Source organism: Brachionichthys hirsutus, chromosome 8, assembly GCF_040956055.1.
Source record: "Brachionichthys hirsutus isolate HB-005 chromosome 8, CSIRO-AGI_Bhir_v1, whole genome shotgun sequence".
NCBI lineage: Eukaryota > Metazoa > Chordata > Actinopteri > Lophiiformes > Brachionichthyidae > Brachionichthys > Brachionichthys hirsutus.
In genome coordinates, this window is record NC_090904.1 from 28513 (window position 1) to 47342 (window position 18830).

An 18830-nucleotide genomic window follows, 5' to 3' on the forward strand; every position below is an offset into this window, starting at 1 on the left:
TCGTTGTATTGCAGTCTTCTTCTTCTTCTTCGGGCAGTTTTCAAACAACCTTTTGTTGTCTCAGCGCCATCTTCTGGAGAGTGTGGATCAAGCCACAGTGGTTCGTCAGAGTTCCTTGCTTCTGAGCTTTCTGAAAAGTAAACAACCCAAATTATGTGCAATATTATTTAAAACTTTGTGTCACGTGCGACTAAATGTCAACCTTCATGTAAAGTTATATTTCTCCTAAACTCTGTCATCCCTCCTACTTCCTTAATGCTGTGATAACATTTGAACTTAAGGTTCACATTTTTGTTTAATTAAAAAGAAAACCAGATTTTCCCATTTACTGATAATGGAGGCTTTAAAAAAAATCATATCTTGTAAAATATGCATTCAATTCAGCCACACAAAAAAATCAAAGTCATAAAGGGGTCCGAAATGAACCATCATGCAACATCATGGCCCGTTATATTCATTTCTTTGAATAGTTTTTGTCTTCATTTAGGTGTCTCTACCCATCTGGACTTTCACTGTGTTGCTGCATCAACCTATAAAGGTTCATGTTAACTTAAATATTCCTCCATAATGACAGTAGTATAAAATAAAATAAGGCACTAATAAACACTTTCCGAGGTGCAAAAGTTGAACATGCGCAACAAAAGAATATCCACTTCCAAGCAGATGAAGCGAAAATTTTATTGGACACATCGTTAAACTCACAAAACAAGTCGGCAGCATTTGAGATATACAGATGAAGAGAAAGAAGTTCAAAGCCCTGTCAACATCATGTCTTCTGCAATGCAACAAGATGCTCATTAGACTCTGTGTTAGCATGCAAATCACCCTCAGCCCGAGTATCTGCATGAAAGATTAATAAACAGCAACCTCATGTGCCGACACAAAACACAATGAGTCGGGAGATTCGTCCATAGAAAACAGAAATCCATGGAAGACTTCACACATTTTATACCTGCTCATTAGAGCTCGCTTCATCGTCCCAGGTCTCAGGCTGCACGATGAAGACGTCGCAGGATACCTGCATGTTTGCTTTTCATGGGAAACCCAACAGACCTTCTGAGGAACCTGTCAAGCAGCCGCTTTACTGGTTGCCGTGGATCAAAGTCTGACCGTCATACTTCTAGAATATTCCGTGGTAAAATCCTCAATTCCCCTCAGCAAGATATATAATATCTTACAAATCTGTGATGCCAGTCGAGGGAACAAGTTTACACGTTTTACAATGATAAAGAGTTGGAAAGCATCGACTTGTTCCTGTTTCTGATCAGCAGTTGAGTTGCCTTGTGGGTAATGTAGGCACCTGCACATCTTTTGCATGTTTCCGTGCTGCGACGTTAAAGAGATTTCTTCCAGAACGATCGCGATGAAACAACAGTTCTACTCTTCATCTTGCAGAATTAACATCCCCAAGAAGAGTCCAAAGAAAACTTAAATCCAAACCTCATCATCACTTCCCTTCACATCTGTGAACGTTAACAAACCTCAGAAAACAACCAGAGCCGGAGGTTAATGCCCCCGCCCCCCCGTTAAATGGATTCATGGGGCAGCACATTATCAGACGTTCCTGAATACTAAACAGACACTGACTATATAGAGCAGGTTACGCTTTGTCCCCTCAGTGTTTTATTACATGACAAAACTGCTATGATAATAACTATCACAATGTCTCCACAATATTGTACATCACTTTCCAAAGTTTCTTGCATACAAAAATACAACAAACGTATTTCCAAAAATCACCTCTGGCAGCAGAGACGAGCGTCTTCATTCATTCATTCATTCATTCATTCATTCATTTCTGAAGCCTCTACAAGGATCTGCGCTTACATCACGGAATAAATTGGATCTGAATTGAGAGCAACTTTATATCCACCGTCGCCATCCCACGCAGTGTAGTTAGGCGTTGAGCTGACGTTTGTGTTTCTGCTGCAGGACGCGGAACAGACCCGGCAGCTGCACGCCGCGGACGCCGCCTCCTGGCATGGACTTAGTTTGGTCAATCGACTGCAACAGAATGTTTTCTGTCTGCTGCCTCCATATTTCAGGAACCTTCATGTCCTCCATCCTCTTTCCAGTTGCTCTTTGAGTGCCATAAGAAAGGCCGAATGACCTTTCAACTGATACGACGGGTGGCTGGAGGAACGATAGATCGATTATGAAGAGTAATCTAAGCCTTAAGATCCAGGCTGGAGGAGGGTGTGATAAATGTTTGGCCGTCATCACAGGCAGAAGAGCCGAGAGCCCTCTCGCCCCTCTTCCGCATCGCTGTGGGGGATACGGGGTAGCATGGCTGAGCGGGTCAGACCCCAGAAACGAGGCGGAGACAAGTCCTTCTTGGTGGCTGTGAACTTCCACCCCATGTGAGACCCGCAGTTTCGGCACTGAGCAATAGTCCAGGCGTACCTAAGAGCAAAGGAAGAAAGGTCACTTGGTGCTTTTTATGACCAAGAGAAATAATCTGCAGGCAATAGTGTTTCCACACACACAAGAAAACACCTCCTTCCCTGATTGGAAACTTTACGGACATCAACCAAGGCCTATTTCAAAGGTTGACCGACTGGAGACAGGAACCGGCCAAAGATTGCGCTCTTTCTTTTTTACCAGAACCAGAACGGTGTCGTTCATAAACCGGTCGATGGACTTCTGACAGCGCTGAAAGCCGCAGGAAGGACTGTGTAACAGCCAGAAGGAGTACCGTTACCCTGGAAACCAACTGTGCAGTGTCGACGGCCTGCCAACCAAGTTAAGGTTGTTGGCTTTGTAGACGGTCAGAGTTTCGTGGACGTAGCCGTGGGGGTTGACGTATGCAGCCATGGGGCCGTACAAAGACAGGCTGCAGGGACAGAAGAGACAGGAGGGACAGGGGGGACACGTCAAGAAATGTTTCCATCAGAATCATCACTTGAAGGAAAAACAAAAAGCAGTGGGACAGAAAATGTCATTTAAAAACACCGAAACCAAATCCTTCATAACAAACGGATGTTACAAACACACTGTTTTTGACAAAGTGCATGTGTGCTTGTGTGTGTGTGTGTGTGTGTGTGTGGGGGTACGGACAATAAGCACTTATTATCGCCAACAAGGAGGTTCTGCTTTTGATGGCTTTTGTTTGTCTGTTTATTAGCAGGATCTTGTTCTAACTTAGATCCATTAAATGATTAAATGTTGAGCCATTTACTTATAATGGAGGCGTTTTCAAAAAAATCATACCTTGTAAAATATGTGTTCAATTCACTCAATAAAAATCTGTCATAAAGGGGTCCGATATGAACCCTCCTGCAAAATGTCATCCAGATCAGATCCAGAATGAGGTCAGGAACAAATATTACATTTTAACATTGAAAACTCAATTTATTGATTCAGAAATCAGCTAAAAATACACATCAACTCTGATTCACTTTGACTCTTCATGTCTAAAGATACCAAAAACAATGTAGACCCTTTTGGTGCTGATCCAGATCACCATGTGGACGGTGGAGATCCAGTTAGGGGGGGAACGAGCTGCTTGGCGGAGGTCTGTGCTCTCTGAGTGCTCTTCTGTGCTGCCTTTACTGACATCAAAGCGAACACACCTTTGACTGACTAAATGAATTTGACTCGTTCTCACCTGAAGATGTCATTTTTTGTGGTGATCTCTGTGTCCTGACAATGTTTGCAGCACAACGACGTGCACTGAAAACGAGAGGCAAGAGTCAAAAGGCTGCCACACGATGGAGACGAAGCAGGAGATGATCAATCAACGTGACCGTGGCGTCCGGAAGTGATGGGACACGCCAGTACGACAAGTACAGTCCTCAAACAGAAGGATGCTATCATGAACACAAAGCCCTCCAGAGGAGTACCTGTAAGGTACAATTACTGCATAAAGTGTCTACGCCCCGTCCGACCCCCCCACGGCACACTGCTGTTAGCGCTATCGTCTGTCTTGAAGGTGAAACTCATAATGAAAACACGTTTTACACTACAGTAATACTGCATATCATCCATTCTACATAACAAGGTAAACATGTATGACAGACGAGATCGTAACCTGGAACACCAAACCAGTCTGATCTTCCACTGCTAAGCTAATTCCAAGCAACAGCAGGGGAGGGGAAACGCCGTTAGTGGCGTCTAAGCGTTACCCGGTCCATGATGTCCAGCTCGCAGCGGAGTCTCTGGATGGCGCTGCCGATTCTCAGCAGCTGGAGCCTCAGACCGTCGTCTATCGGCAGACATGCAGCGACTCTGTACGAGAAGTCTGACACAGGAAGGAGAAGGATGAAAACACGGAAGGACAGAGAGACGTGAGCGCGGCCCTTCGTAATACACTGAACAGCGGCTGACCTACTGCGTTCGTCGGGAGGGAGGCGTCGTTCAGGTTCTCGTCCCATTCGTGGAGCTGTTTCTTCACTCTGTTCATGAGCGACTCCTGAAAGAGTGAAAGAGTGAAGCGGTTGGACTGTGTTTTCCTGTTTTAGCATAGAATTAGCAGCACTGGGCCGCGGTACTCACAGAGTCATAGAGGGCGTAGACCCAGGGGGGCCACGGCGTCAGGCTGGCGCAGAGAAACTTCCTCTGAGATCAACAGACGGTGCAGCGTTCATGAATTCAACCGATTGATTACAATTACTTAGTAGCTAAGGACCGGCACACCGTTTCTCTTCTCTACCATTATTACCAATTGTAGAATTGCCAAAAGTAAATGGACATCCAAGTTGTTCTACCTCAATGCACTTAAATACAATTCCTCACATCCCCAAAACGCTGGACTCTTGCTTTAGTCTGAAATATTACTGCAGCATTAGCATTTCCTTGATTACTAATCAGCATAGATACAACTAACAATTATTACAAGACTATTCATTTGGAATAAATTAACTCTGGGTGGAAAAGAGCTCATCAATGTTGTATTTGTTGCCAACGCATGGCTTGTGTTAAAGACACGACGTTTCTTAATTTACTGCATCGCACCATAAGTAAAAGCAGCTTTGGTGATCAAATAAGAGAAGTATTGATATTTTGTTGTTTTTTTTAAACCCCTTGAGAGCAGATTTTCAGTCATTAAAAAAACTTGAATTAAATTATTGTTTAAAATCTACGTGACGTAACTTCATAAAGTGTCAAAGTTTATAAACAGTATTTAATTATACCATTTACTAAGGATGAGAAGGACTGAAAGCTTTGTACAACTATAGAAGTCTGTTGACCCACTTATCTAAGACCGTATAATAAGATTAATAGAATAAAATGAACATTTCACACAAGCACATAAAGGGGGGATGAGCTGCTTTAGGGTCCTTACACAGAAATATATGCAGCGTTTGGTGTGTGTATAACAGCGAGACGAGGTTAGAATCTTTCTCAGTGTGTTTCTGACCTGCTGATAGTTACTCCAACAGCCCTGATTGGTGGCTGTGGAGGACGGGTGCATGTGGAGTCTGGAGAGAGGTGCTAGCTGCACAGCTGAGAGGGGATCTGGAAGGATGCGTTCTGGAAGGATCTGCACTTTGGCTTGTTTGATCCTGGGGAGCCAATGACAGAGGTTAGAAAAAAAGACACGGACAAAGAGGGAAACCAGAACGAGATCAAAGAAAGTCAACTGAAACCAAGCAGAGTATTAAAAGTGTAAACTAGCAGTGTGCCGGCTGGATGGCATGCGGTGCGGGACATGCATGTGTGTAATGATGAGGATCACTTCACAACACAACAGAAGAATAACTTCAATTCTATGCTAACCATTATATATGAATTAGACAAAAACATCTAGAAGTGATGGAAATAAGTCTGAATGAGGGCTTCATTCTATTTCTATGAGCGCTGGAGGACGCAAACCAATGATGAAGACAGTATAATAGAGATGGATGCTTTCATTATTTATTGTACTTCCATCTAGATGAGGAAGAAAGACTGGCCGTCAAATTACTGTCTATTTTTATTATCATTATCAAATGTGTAAGCTTTGAGTTTAGCAGCACTGAACAAATGAAGATGAGCGTGAGAAGAGTTAGTCTGCCCTCTAGTGGTGAGCGAGGAGAGCAAACCTGAGTCATTGGGGGGGGGCCCTTATAAAGATTGACTGGCAGCTTTAAATGTGCAGTGATGTCATGGACCTTGAATATGCTGCCGTTTTGTGATGTGTGTGTACTTGTATGTTTTTTGTATTTTGTCATTACTGTTAGATGTAGCACGACTTCACAGAGAAACATTGACAATGACAATAAACACCTTCTGATTCTGATTCTGATCCGATTCTGATCTGATTCTACGTGATGAATGTGACTTTGTCCATCGATGTGAGAACCACGGGACAGATGTTTCCGTGTTTAACCATAGAGTGCTGCTCTAATTCAAACATTGGCAGTACTTTGGTTTACACTTGATTAAACTCACCCGTCTGCTTGAGTTCTTATCTCATGCACCTTGAACCTCTGCCTTCCAACAGCTTTAACTTTGACGGTCTCAATGCCATACTCCTGCTCCTCTCTATATGCGTAGATTTCAGCTGTTGTCCCAAACTCTGCCTGCAACTCACCTGCATCACTGCAGAGACAGACGGAACGGGAAAGGGTCGAGATATTCAGGCTACTTACGTCTCCTTTGGGCTCCTCAAACACTGAATAATACGTTTCCCATGATGATAACGTCTTTTTTGGGTTTTTTAATAGCCTTTCATTATAAATTAGAAATCTCAAGTCAGGACAAAATACATATACTGTCAAAGATTTAGCTGGAAGCCGCTGTGACCAAGCAGCTTGACATCCAGAGCTGTCCTCCATGCATCACGTCTGTGTATTTGGTACCTGTGTGCAAGCACAGCAAAGGTTCGGTCCCTCTGAATGACGCTCCGCATCATGCTGACCTCCTGGGGCCTGAAGAGCTGCAGGGGCAGCGTCTGACCCGGGACCAGCATCACCGCCGTGTGGGGCAGCACGGGGATGGTCTGGCAGCTGTCGTCATCGTGGACCGTACGGCCGTGGAACTCCTCCATGTCTGAGCCCAGGTACTGGGGCAGGGCTCAGAGTTAGCACGGGGCTAGCAAGGCCTAAATACTATGAAGGTAATACTACGAACCATGTCTGAGCCCAGGTACTGGGGCAGGGCTCAGAGTTAGCACGGGGCTAGCAAGGCCTAAATACTATGAAGGTAATACTACGAACCATGTCTGAGCCCAGGTACTGGGGCAGGGCTCAGAGTTAGCACGGGGCTAGCAAGGCCTAAATACTATGAAGGTAATACTACGAACCATGTCTGAGCCCAGGTACTGGGGCAGGGCTCAGAGCTAGCACGGGGCTAGCAAGGCCTAAATACTATGAAGGTAATACTACGAACCATGTCTGAGCCCAGGTACTGGGGCAGGGCTCAGAGTTAGCACGGGGCTAGCAAGGCCTAAATACTATGAAGGTAATACTACGAACCATGTCTGAGCCCAGGTACTGGGGCAGGGCTCAGAGCTAGCACGGGGCTAGCAAGGCCTAAATACTATGAAGGTAATACTACGAACCATGTCTGAGCCCAGGTACTGGGGCAGGGCTCAGAGCTAGCACGGGGCTAGCAAGGCCTAAATACTATGAAGGTAATACTACGAACCATGTCTGAGCCCAGGTACTGGGGCAGGGCTCAGAGCTAGCACGGGGCTAGCAAGGCCTAAATACTATGAAGGTAATACTACGAACCATGTCTGAGCCCAGGTACTGGGGCAGGGCTCAGAGTTAGCACGGGGCTAGCAAGGCCTAAATACTATGAAGGTAATACTACGAACCATGTCTGAGCCCAGGTACTGGGGCAGGGCTCAGAGCTAGCACGGGGCTAGCAAGGCCTAAATACTATGAAGGTAATACTACGAACCATGTCTGAGCCCAGGTACTGGGGCAGGGCTCAGAGTTAGCACGGGGCTAGCAAGGCCTAAATACTACGAACCTTCTGAAGGTAATACTATGAACGTTCTGAAGGTAATACTATGAACGTTCTGAAGGTAATACTGTGAACCTTCTGAAGGTAATACTATGTACTACTATGTAATACTGTAGGCACCACCTACAGCATGTGACGTGGGAAGACTGGGATCAAACGTGATCGTGCTGGAGATCTCTGCCTCGTCGCTGTCACGGTCTTCAGCCTCCATGTCATCTTCCTCCTCCTCTTCCTCATTGTCTGTCATGGCACAGCCAGCGTTACGTCAGAAGCTAACGGTGAGAGCAGCGACAGCTAACCAAAGCAACCCTAAAACTATCGTTACACGTCACTATGACGACACAAACATGAAAGTGGAAGGATAGCAATCAGGGCGTGATCTGACGTTAGCGAGCCGTTTCGTGGGAGATTAAACAAACGCTGTTCTGGCGTTAACGTCGATTAACGGCGAGCGTGACTGTTACCTGGCAACAGCTGTAACCGATTCCCCATGTTGTCGTTAATGTTGTCTTCACCTCCTCCTCTCTCGTCAGCCATAGCCTTGTGTTTACAACTAACTCTTCTTCTATGGCGTCTCCAGTATGCAGCATCAACCGGGTCACGAGCGCCCCCTAACGGCGGGCTGGACTTCAACACCAACCGGGTCACGAGAACCCCCTAACGGCGTGCTGGACTACATCAAACCGGGTCACGAGCGCCCCCTAACGGCGGGCTGGACTTCAACACCAACCGGGTCACGAGAGCCCCCTAACGGCGGGCTGGACTACATCAAACCGGGTCACGAGCGCCCCATATGGGCGGGCTGGACTACAACATCAAACCAGGTCACGAGAGCCCCCTAACGGCGTGCTGGACTACAACATCAAACCGGGTCACGAGCGCCCCATATGGGCGGGCTGGACTACAACATCAAACCAGGTCACGAGAGCCCCCTAACGGCGTGCTGGACTACAACATCAAACCGGGTCACGAGCGCCCCCTAACGGCGTGCTGGACTACAACATCAAACCGGGTCACGAGAGCCCCCTAACGGCGTGCTGGACTACAACATCAAGACGGGTCACGAGCGCCCCATATGGGCGGGCTGGACTACAACATCAAACCGGGTCACGAGAGCCCCCTAACGGCGTGCTGGACTACAACATCAAGACGGGTCACGAGCGCCCCATATGGGCGGGCTGGACTACAACATCAAACCAGGTCACGAGAGCCCCCTAACGGCGGGCTGGTCTACAACATCAAGACGGGTCACGAGCGCCCCCTAACGGCGTGCTGGACTACAACATCAAGACGGGTCACGCGCGCCCCCTAACGGCGGGCTGTGGCTGAATTTGTCCCATCAGAGCTGACTCTCCCCTCACACGAATGCAGTATTACTCCGAGGGATCCACCATAAGGTCATTTGTGACCTGCCAGACAAACCCAGCCGAGTACAAGATGCTCTGTATTATCCTGCTACGGATTAGGAAGTAATACCAGGATTTACTAGATGCAACATGTCACTTAGCTTTATTCCAGCTGAGATGTTCTACGCCATTAAGTGGTTTGATACTTCGATTCTTCTTGTGACCGTCATTGGTTTTAGAATATACTCATAGCCAAGGCATTCAGGGTCCCCACACACACCTTAAACAATTAGCCGTCCCATTATTTGCACACATTTCATTTTCACAGCCAATGGAGTTCCCAAACTCTGCAAAAATCTGTCTTTGAACTCAGTCTAAACGTTCCTTACTTAACACTCAAACACCAAAGCGATAGGTACAACACGTTCAGATACATGAACAGACCAAAGTACATCCCAGACTACAACCTGGAGCATGAAAAATACTGACTGAGACTTGTTTCATGTTCATTTATTCAACAAACCACTTTACAGTCGTTGGCAAAGGTATGTATTATGGTCCATGTACAAAGCAGCGGTTGCTCTGATGTAGACGAGGTCTTCCCAGCATGTTTGCCACCCTCAGAACCGGCTTCATTCGACACGGCTGTGAAGACCCGATCGCACAGACGGAGGCTCCATGACCCAATCCAGCCACACGCAGGTAAACCGGACTGGCTCTGATGGGAGCACAGCTGCCATGGATCAGGCCTTACTTTGACCTCTGCCTCATCTTTCGCCTTTTACGCTTCAGTCTGTTGGGAAAATGAGGAACAGCAACCATCAGTAAATAAGGATCACTTTAAAATAGTGGTCATGAAACTTATACCTCAATTTAAAAAACTTCATACTAAAGCATTCAAGTGTGGTTTTTTAGCTTGTTGACACTTGGTAATGGATTTAAAGTTTGTTTCAAAAGCACACTACAGAAACAAACAATGGACATAAAATTACAGCATTTCAAAATTGCAGGTTAGAAGCTAACACGTTTGTAAATAAAATATTTGAGCTGGGTCCATCAGCGCTCATAATATTTTGGGGGACGTACAAACCCTGTTAAAATGGATCGTCACAGGTCAGGTAACAAAATGGCCAATTATAGCACTGACTCAACATACAATTGAATTTCCAAGTGGCACCCCCATAATTTAATGAATTCAGCGGCACAACTTCCAAGTGCATTACAAACTGAATTTGGGCTAATTAAAGCAGCAAGTAAATTATTAGACTTTGAAAGTTTGCATAGAGCCACAACTAAAGAGACACGAAGACTGCGTCTTACCTGCGCATACGCTTCTTTCTCCACTAAAAAGGTAAGAAATAAACAAGATGAGATCAAGTATGCATTTATTGATGAAGTAGGCAACATGCATGTGTAAAATACAGAAACCGGTAACTTAGTTCTATAAATATACCTTGTAATTTATTATTCGTGAACATATTAAAAATACAACACTATTCATCTATTGCCACATACTATGCGGTTGATATTAAATTGGGACTTCTCAACTCTAACGTTGTTAATGCCAACAAAATCCAGAGTAAATCTCAGCTAACAGACAACGCAAGGCAGAAACGAGGGCTAACCTCGGCTACTAAATAAGCTAGCATGACTAGCTAGCAGGGGAAGCGCGCAGGAATCCTGTAATGGCGGCCGCTGGCTGATTCACTTACCTTTGCTCTCATCGCGTGAAGAAGATTCTGCTAGATGGAAACACACAACACGATCAGTATCTGCGGATTACCTGTTAACCTTGTGGATTTACTCGGATTCTCTTTGCGGCAGCAAATTCCCACTCACCTCCAAGAGAGAAGAACAGCGGAAAGAGGATGTGACGAAGAAAGACTGCGACTTTTATACGGGATACACGTCATAATTAAGCGCCGACTGCGTCCTCTAACCGCTCGGGAGATGGAGTCTAGTATGTAGTGACGTCAGGCTCTCTCCTGTAACGTTCCATCCGTTGATTGCACCAATCCTATTGAAGTTCTCACGTAACCGACCACAGACTGAGGACTATGGCGTTACGCTGCACCTGCCTCTTGTAGCGTAACGCCAGGTGTTACAACCGAAACCTTTATTATCCTGTCTCCTGTTATCAAATTAAACAGACATCAATTGGTTCATAATTTATTTTCAACATAAATGTGCATATCTATATACTGTAAATGAGTGAAAAAAAGATTCCCCAAGTTTATTATATATACTGTATATACAAATCAATATTAATATGAAGCTTTGTACTAAATGTAGTTCTTCAGCTTGTTGACACTTGGTAATGGATTTAAAGCATGTTTCAAAAGCATGTTACAGAAACAATGGACATTAAATTATGCCATTTCAAAATTGCAGATTAGAAATTCGGGGATATATCATTAACAAGTTCGTAAATAAAATCTGTATGAAAATGTAAAATGCTTGTGTAATATTAGTCTTTATTAACAGACTTATTCAAAAAAATAACGTTTGATTTTGGGATTTAAAGAAAAAATTAAGAAAAATGCTGAATAACACAATAATTGTTGAAGGCAAAATAGAGAAAATACTCTTATTGCATATATAATTTACGATTGTTATCAATGACCTGTATGTGGTCAAGTCGTTGGAATACATAATCAGTTTAGAACTCGCATATTAAAGCTGAAAACTTCAAAATCATGTAAATTAAGTTCTGGTTATTGATTTCCAGCAACTGTAAATTCCCAGTAAATGTGGCACAAACATCTGATTTAAAGGACTGCATCAAGTTAACCCTATTCTGGTACTTATTCATGTTCAGGACTGTGCGGTAAATCATTTTTAATGCTTAGTTTGGGTTTTAATTGGAAGACAGCCATGGTAATTTATTGTAGACATTTTCAATGCTGAACTTAAAAACACTTGGTAAGACAAATGTACAAAAATGTTTTTATTTCATCTAATGCAAAGTTACATTCACCGATTGGGCTACAAAATCAGACTTCACTTTTCCTACACTGTTCCACACCTGAAATAATGTTACTGGTCTTAAGACACCCATCAACCCTTTTCAAACGCAATATCTGCATCGTGTGATCGAACAGCGAGCAACAGGTGTTGCTAATTCAAAAATGTAGTTTTGAAAATTTCAATGCAAGGATAAAATTTGAAGGGAATGGCAGTTAATCTGGCAGTTTTATTCCCTACAGTAATTGGTATGAACCATATTTTTGCTACTTTTTTTTTTTTAATGTAGTTTGGTCATGACACTGGAGCTAAACTCATGGTCCTCGACCACAAGTATAACTGTAAATACTACTGTCATTTATGGGTTATGTCAATGAGACACTAATTTATGTCTTTCCTTCATGAATTGAAAAATCTGAATGACATTTTTTAAATCCCAATGGTCTTTGATAATGCATTGATGCCTAAACATGGCAATGAAACTCTCAAAATAATGAACTGGATATTTCTTTTTATATAACAAAGTTCAGAAAACTCGCTTGAAGTTTGTTGCCAAAGGGAAACTTGACAAATTGAGCGACCATGGATTCCATGATGCCATATAGAATAAAAAAAGCAGTTTACAGATGGGATGCAGAATCCAGAAAGTATTTTCTTAACCCACTGCTGCTTTGAATCTCCTTGTGTTAATGCCCACTGTAAACGTCACTTTAATTCAAACTGAAGTTTTACGTTTATGTTTTCAAGCTGCTGATATAATAAAGGACCATGAGTTTCTATATTCAGCATATGCATTTATAAAGCATATCTATTTGCAAATCTACATTTCCTACCCAATTCAGGGAAGAAAACCCGTCTGTGTCCCATTTTCAGTAAATGCAGTCATGGAGCCATGTTGGATTTGTAGATATTAATTAAATTCTTTCCGACACCCTTAATCAGCTGAAATTTCGAAATAAAATTTGGTGCAGAACGAACAGAGGGTTTGGTTATATTTTCTCTTGCTTCTCTTTGGGGTCCTGATTGCGTGTTTATTCTGCAGCTTCTGTGTCCTCAGCCGGCTGTCCAGTGGCATTTTCTGCTGTCTTTGAGGCCTGTAGGGGTGATATTAAACCAAATATTGAATCTGTGATACACAAGATCTGGAGGTTAAAGGTCAGGTGGTGTGCTGGGTCCAAATTAAGTTTAGTTCAAGGTGTAAAACTAGAAGAATGATTTACCTTCTTTTTCTTCTTCTTCTGTGTTTTACGGCTTGCGGAACTCTGTAATAAAGCCTTAAGGACAAAGTGAATAATTTGTTTTACACGTAATTTTATGTGACAAAGGAGCAAGTCAGACAAATTCAGTCTTTACCTTGAGTTGTGGATCCTGAACCTCAGACTCCGACTGGTAGAGCTCTGGATCAAAAGGCCCGCTGGTGATTCTGTCAGGGCCGTTGGGCATCAGCAGCACCGTGAACTTAAACTGAGCTACATACTCTCCTGCAAACACATTGAAGACCACTTAAATAAAGTAAAACCTGGAATAAGAAAGAACACAAGTACTCACCCTCTTTCTCATGAAACACACTGAAGGGCTGTACCAATTCATGTTTGACACACTCCATCACACCCAAACGGGCTTTTGCCTCATCCTCGAGTGCCCTGATGAAAGCACAATGGGCATATATATATAAATATTACACACACAAATACATTAGCAGGCACATATAAAGTGTACTGTTGGTACCTAAGCGTAAAGGGCATGGCGTTAAAGCGTCGTTCCACTTCACTGAAGAATGCACGGGAGGTTTTCATCTTCAGGCTGTACTGCTTACTGGGGTCCCTCTTGTAAATGGTTGTTCTCTGACCGCCATCTCTGGCCTGAAGTGACAAGGGTGAATAACCCAAGTGTTTATCAGACACAATAGTCGTGTATATATACATCCATTAGCTATGGGTAATGATTGAAGCTCGATAAGAGATTACACGGACCTTGCCTTCTCCGGTGCTAATCAATACGTCCACAGCATAGACTTCATGGACCTGAAACTCCGCCTTCTCGTGATCCTTCCTGAAAAGCAGCCCAGCCGATTAAACAAATGAACAGATTTTAATTCCGTAGAAGTTACGGGTCCAAAGAAAGCGAGTGGTGAGGATGGCAGTGACAAGAAAACGCACGATGACGATGGAGATGAAGCATGAAACGATCCATCAGCATGACGGTGGTGTCCGTAAGTGATGGGACACGCCAGTACGAGCGGAGTCCAGGAGGACGCCATCAGGAACACAAAGCCTTCCAGAGGCAGATCTACTATGTCTCAGTTTATGTACGAATACGCGTAAAGTACAATTACTGCATAAAGTGTCTCCCTATTGTCCAATGTTTTACAACTCACAGGCCTGAACCACTTTCCCAAATGTCCATAACCTACACTCTGACATTCCACAAACTCTGCTCTTAATTTTTATTCCAAGAGAAAACACGATTCGGCCCGTCTTATCCTAAATTTACCTTTGCTGGTCCGTTGGGTTTTGTATAATCGTCTTCTCTCCATCTATAACATGTTGCTTTAACTGATGCGACAGCATACCTTAAACACAGAGCCAAGCATTAAAGACAGAAAACACGTATCAAAAGAGCCACTTCCATTTTATGAATGAAAAACTCAAGGTTTAAAACAGGAGTTTCAGTGTAAATGGGATCTGAACGTGGCCTGGAGGTCGTTTCCCAGAAACAGTCACTCACCTTCGATTGGCGTGCATTTGAATGACTGCGCGATCTTGTTCCAGGCTTCCGTCACTTGAGTACTCTGAGACATAAAACAGTACCGTATATATATTTGCAAGCAAAACTCAGTTATGCTGATATTTATTCTGAAGACCTGATTCTAATCCGCTAATTTCTCATTTGAATTCCAGCTATGGTCGTTGATGAAATGTGTATTAATTTTAGCAGAAGCAGGAACAAGCAGCAGAACAAGACTACGTAGAATTAATCTGGCAAACTGATATATGTTGGATTATTCTGAATAAGGCTACGTAAAGTATACAGCACTATGACTGGGCTCACATGGAGCAGAACGTGAAGCTAGCGGTACCTGGTTACCAGCTTTAACCAGGCGAAGCGCTGCTTCTGCACAGAGATGAGCCGCTTTGATCACATCAGCTTTGCGGCCTGCGATGGGCTTTTCCTGCATAATCAAAGTCGAGTAAGAAGAGGCCTGAAGGGTGCAGTGCAGGGGGGTTAGCGTTAGCGATGGCTGAATCTGGATCGCTCACCATACTGGCTCCCACCACAAAGCTGTGGGCAACATTGGCAATGAATCCATCGACATGAACCCCTAGATCGCTACACAGAACAGGAAACAGAGATAAGTAACAGGAGATGCTCACAATGGACAACAAGTGAGAAACGGATCAAAAACATCAATCGTTTCAGAGACGGACAGAAAGAAAGACCTGACTGAGGAGCCGCAAACAGAAAGTATCACACAGGAACATGGGAGGACAGTGTGGCGCCTACATTTTGACCAGATCCCCATCTTCAAGCAAGTGGTCAGGGTCACTCTTCAGCGGAGAGAAGTGGCAAACGCAGTTATTGACCGAGACACTGGTGGGAAACGCAATGCCTAGAAGGAGAGAAGCACCAGTCTTCATCTGCATCTCATCCGTACGTTCAGCAGCAGCCACCATGATTCCTGTTAATAAATGACCTACATGAATAATCACACTCGTGTCATCTTTTTGTCTGACCTTTCTTTATTTCCTTTTCCTTCTTGAAAACCTTTCCGGTCTCAGACATAATGTAGGCGTCCCCCTTCTCACACAGGCTCAGCACGGACACGCCGGGGGCGGCTGCTTCCACAACGAGACGAACGGCCTCTGCAACAGCCAATAAAGCAGGTTAGAGATTCAAGATTCAAGATACTTCATTATCATTATGCAAACATAATAAAATCGTGTGACGGCCCACGGCTTAAGGCACTCGTCAGAACATAACAAAAAACAAAATCTCTCTTAAAGCAACAATATATATATATATATAAAGGTTGGTAAAGTCACAATTTCATGCTAAAAAAGATGCATTAGTTGTTCGACTGATATCACTGGGCACAAGTAACAATTAATACTTACATTATTAGCGAGATTAATCAATCAAATCATGGTATCCAGTACAACAGTGGTACAACTGTGCAATACCTTCACAATATGAATATATAATAATGTGACTTTGGGCTATATAAATACATATTGATTGATAAAGGAAGTATCAATTGGGCATTCTATACAATTAGGTGGAAGCGAGACATTTCCAACCCTGTGCAGTAAATAAACACCAGATTTCAGTCGTGGACATGCAAAAACGTGGATCTATAGCTCATCTATCAGCTCGCTACGTTTAGCGGAGCATTCTCAGCTAGCTGATTGTACTGAGCAGTAGCCTGTGCTATGTTAGCTGGTGTGTTAGCATCATCCATCAGCTCGCTACGTTTAGCGGAGCATTCTCAGCTAGCTGATTGTACTGAGCAGTAGCCTGTGCTATGTTAGCTGGTGTGTTAGCATCATCTATCAGCTCGCTACGTTTAGCGGAGCATTCTCAGCTAGCTGATTGTACTGAGCAGTAGCCTGTGCTATGTTAGCTGGTGTGTTAGCATCATCCATCAGCTCGCTACGTTTAGCGGAGCATTCTCAGCTAGCTGATTGTACTGAGCAGTAGCCTGTGCTATGTTAGCTGGTGTGTTAGCATCATCCATCAGCTCGCTACGTTTAGCGGAGCATTCTCAGCTAGCTGATTGTACTGAGCAGTAGCCTGTGCTATGTTAGCTGGTGTGTTAGCATCATCCATCAGCTCGCTACGTTTAGCGGAGCATTCTCAGCTAGCTGATTGTACTGAGCAGTAGCCTGTGCTATGTTAGCTGGTGTGTTAGCATCATCCATCAGCTCGCTACGTTTAGCGGAGCATTCTCAGCTAGCTGATTGTACTGAGCAGTAGCCTGTGCTATGTTAGCTGGTGTGTTAGCATCATCCATCAGCTCGCTACGTTTAGCGGAGCATTCTCAGCTAGCTGATTGTACTGAGCAGTAGCCTGTGCTATGTTAGCTGGTGTGTTAGCATCATCCATCAGCTCGCTACGTTTAGCGGAGCATTCTCAGCTAGCTGATTGTACTGAGCAGTAGCCTGTGCTATGTTAGCTGGTGTGTTAGCATCATCCATCAGCTCGCTACGTCTAGCGGAGCATTCTCAGCTAGCTGATTGTACTGAGCAGTAGCCTGTGCTATGTTAGCTGGTGTGTTAGCATAATCTATCAGCTCGCTACGTCTAGCGGAGCATTCTCAGCTAGCTGATGGAACTGAGCAGTAGCCTGTGGTATGTTAGCTGGTGTGTTAGCATCATCCATCAGCTCGCTACGTTTAGCGGAGCATTCTCAGCTAGCTGATTGTACTGAGCAGTAGCCTGTGCTATGTTAGCTGGTGTGTTAGCATCATCCATCAGCTCGCTACGTTTAGCGGAGCATTCTCAGCTAGCTGATTGTACTGAGCAGCAGCCTGTGCTATGTTAGCTGGTGTGTTAGCATCATATGCTAATCCAAAAGAGACAACTTCTTCTCCTTACACCTAATATAAAGTTCACGTGCCGCTAACCTATGAGCTAATAGTCGCTACATATGCACCAGGTGCACCTGCTCGGTGGCCGCTGGGTTCGGGCAGCATGTGCACCTGGCACGCTAGCCACATGGCTGCTACCCATGTGTCCGGATACACGACAGGCCTAAACGTCACAGGTTAAAGAACGTTCTCGTTTACTGACGGTTGGCGATGTCTCCAGCCATTTTGTACTTGGTGACAACCAGATCCTCGGCTATAGTCTGCTCTTGCTCGTCGTCTGACATCTTGGCTGTGAAGTTTAAGTCGCCACTCGATCCGACACAGGAGAAGTCCCCTCTGACCGAGGCTGCCACTGCCTACTGCCCAGGCGTGACGCTGACTGACGTCACCGTGACGACAAAGATTTAAAAACACAACACTTTCATCCAACATCGCGAAAGGCTTATGTTTTTTGTGTCCTCATTGTACAATCCTGGGGCCTCCTGTGTAAAGACGTGCACAGCGTAGGATCAATACAAAAAAGGTCGCGCACGTTTTGAAGTTCCATTGAATGCAATGTTAACGAAAATGTCAAAGTGATACACAATCCAGGATCTCGTCGCGACCATGTCCCAACATTTCCTGAAAATGTCACCAAGATTCGTCTGTAACGTGAGTTATCTCGCGGACAGACAGACAGACAGGTTCCTTGGCGGTGGTAATTATAGCAGTTTCCCAGCATCACCTCTAGGTGTCGCCAAAGGGTAAACAGCTGTAGAAATGTGCGCCCTCCTGCGGCTCTGCACATTTCCACGGCCATTTCACACCTGAACACCTGAACATTCGCGCGTTTTTGTGCGTGCTCGCCGTTTGTACTTGAGGCCCCTGGTCTCCCATCCTTTTTGCTACCTTTAGTAGATGGCAAAAGTAAAAGTTATTTAACAGACTGGCCCTGTTGTAAGTCATTTTTACTCTTCTGTTTCATTTGTCTTTGGTTTTCTAGAACGGCCAGTATGGATGAGTTTAGTCGGTCATGACGGGGCTGATCTCCAGCATTCACA

At 44.4% G+C, this 18830-nt stretch overlaps 2 protein-coding genes and 1 long non-coding RNA gene across 4 annotated transcripts; all 3 read right to left on the reverse strand.

Annotated features, from left to right (window-relative positions):
* Window positions 1-671: 671 nt before the first annotated feature.
* On the reverse strand, window positions 672-8441 carry LOC137898475 (protein cereblon-like). The gene is made up of 11 exons (XM_068742515.1): window positions 8358-8441; window positions 8021-8133; window positions 6783-6985; window positions 6373-6522; window positions 5360-5504; window positions 4495-4557; window positions 4327-4411; window positions 4125-4240; window positions 3608-3672; window positions 2702-2833; window positions 672-2403 (listed from the first exon to the last, which is right to left on the reverse strand). The coding sequence occupies exons 1-11, from the start codon at window positions 8428-8430 to the stop codon at window positions 2220-2222; spliced, it is 1329 nt and encodes a 442-aa protein (XP_068598616.1). The 5' UTR covers window positions 8431-8441; the 3' UTR covers window positions 672-2219.
* Window positions 8442-9733: 1292 nt separating this feature from the next.
* LOC137898746 (uncharacterized) lies at window positions 9734-11141 on the reverse strand. 2 transcript variants are annotated; one of them, XR_011105617.1, is made up of 4 exons: window positions 11079-11141; window positions 10952-10978; window positions 10560-10582; window positions 9734-10032 (listed from the first exon to the last, which is right to left on the reverse strand). It is a non-coding gene; the product is annotated as an uncharacterized lncRNA (long non-coding RNA). The 2 variants fall into 2 exon arrangements; XR_011105616.1 differs by having other exon boundaries at window positions 10952-10981; window positions 11079-11124.
* A 505-nt stretch (window positions 11142-11646) lies between these two features.
* Window positions 11647-18121, reverse strand: LOC137898250 (proliferation-associated protein 2G4-like). The gene is made up of 13 exons (XM_068742266.1): window positions 17993-18121; window positions 15938-16066; window positions 15708-15813; window positions 15464-15533; window positions 15283-15375; window positions 14931-14994; window positions 14697-14775; window positions 14177-14255; window positions 13932-14065; window positions 13752-13846; window positions 13557-13684; window positions 13424-13477; window positions 11647-13297 (listed from the first exon to the last, which is right to left on the reverse strand). Exons 1-13 carry the CDS (start codon window positions 18072-18074, stop codon window positions 13235-13237), a joined length of 1176 nt encoding a protein of 391 aa, XP_068598367.1. The 5' UTR covers window positions 18075-18121; the 3' UTR covers window positions 11647-13234.
* Between the last annotated feature and the right edge of the window lie 709 nt (window positions 18122-18830).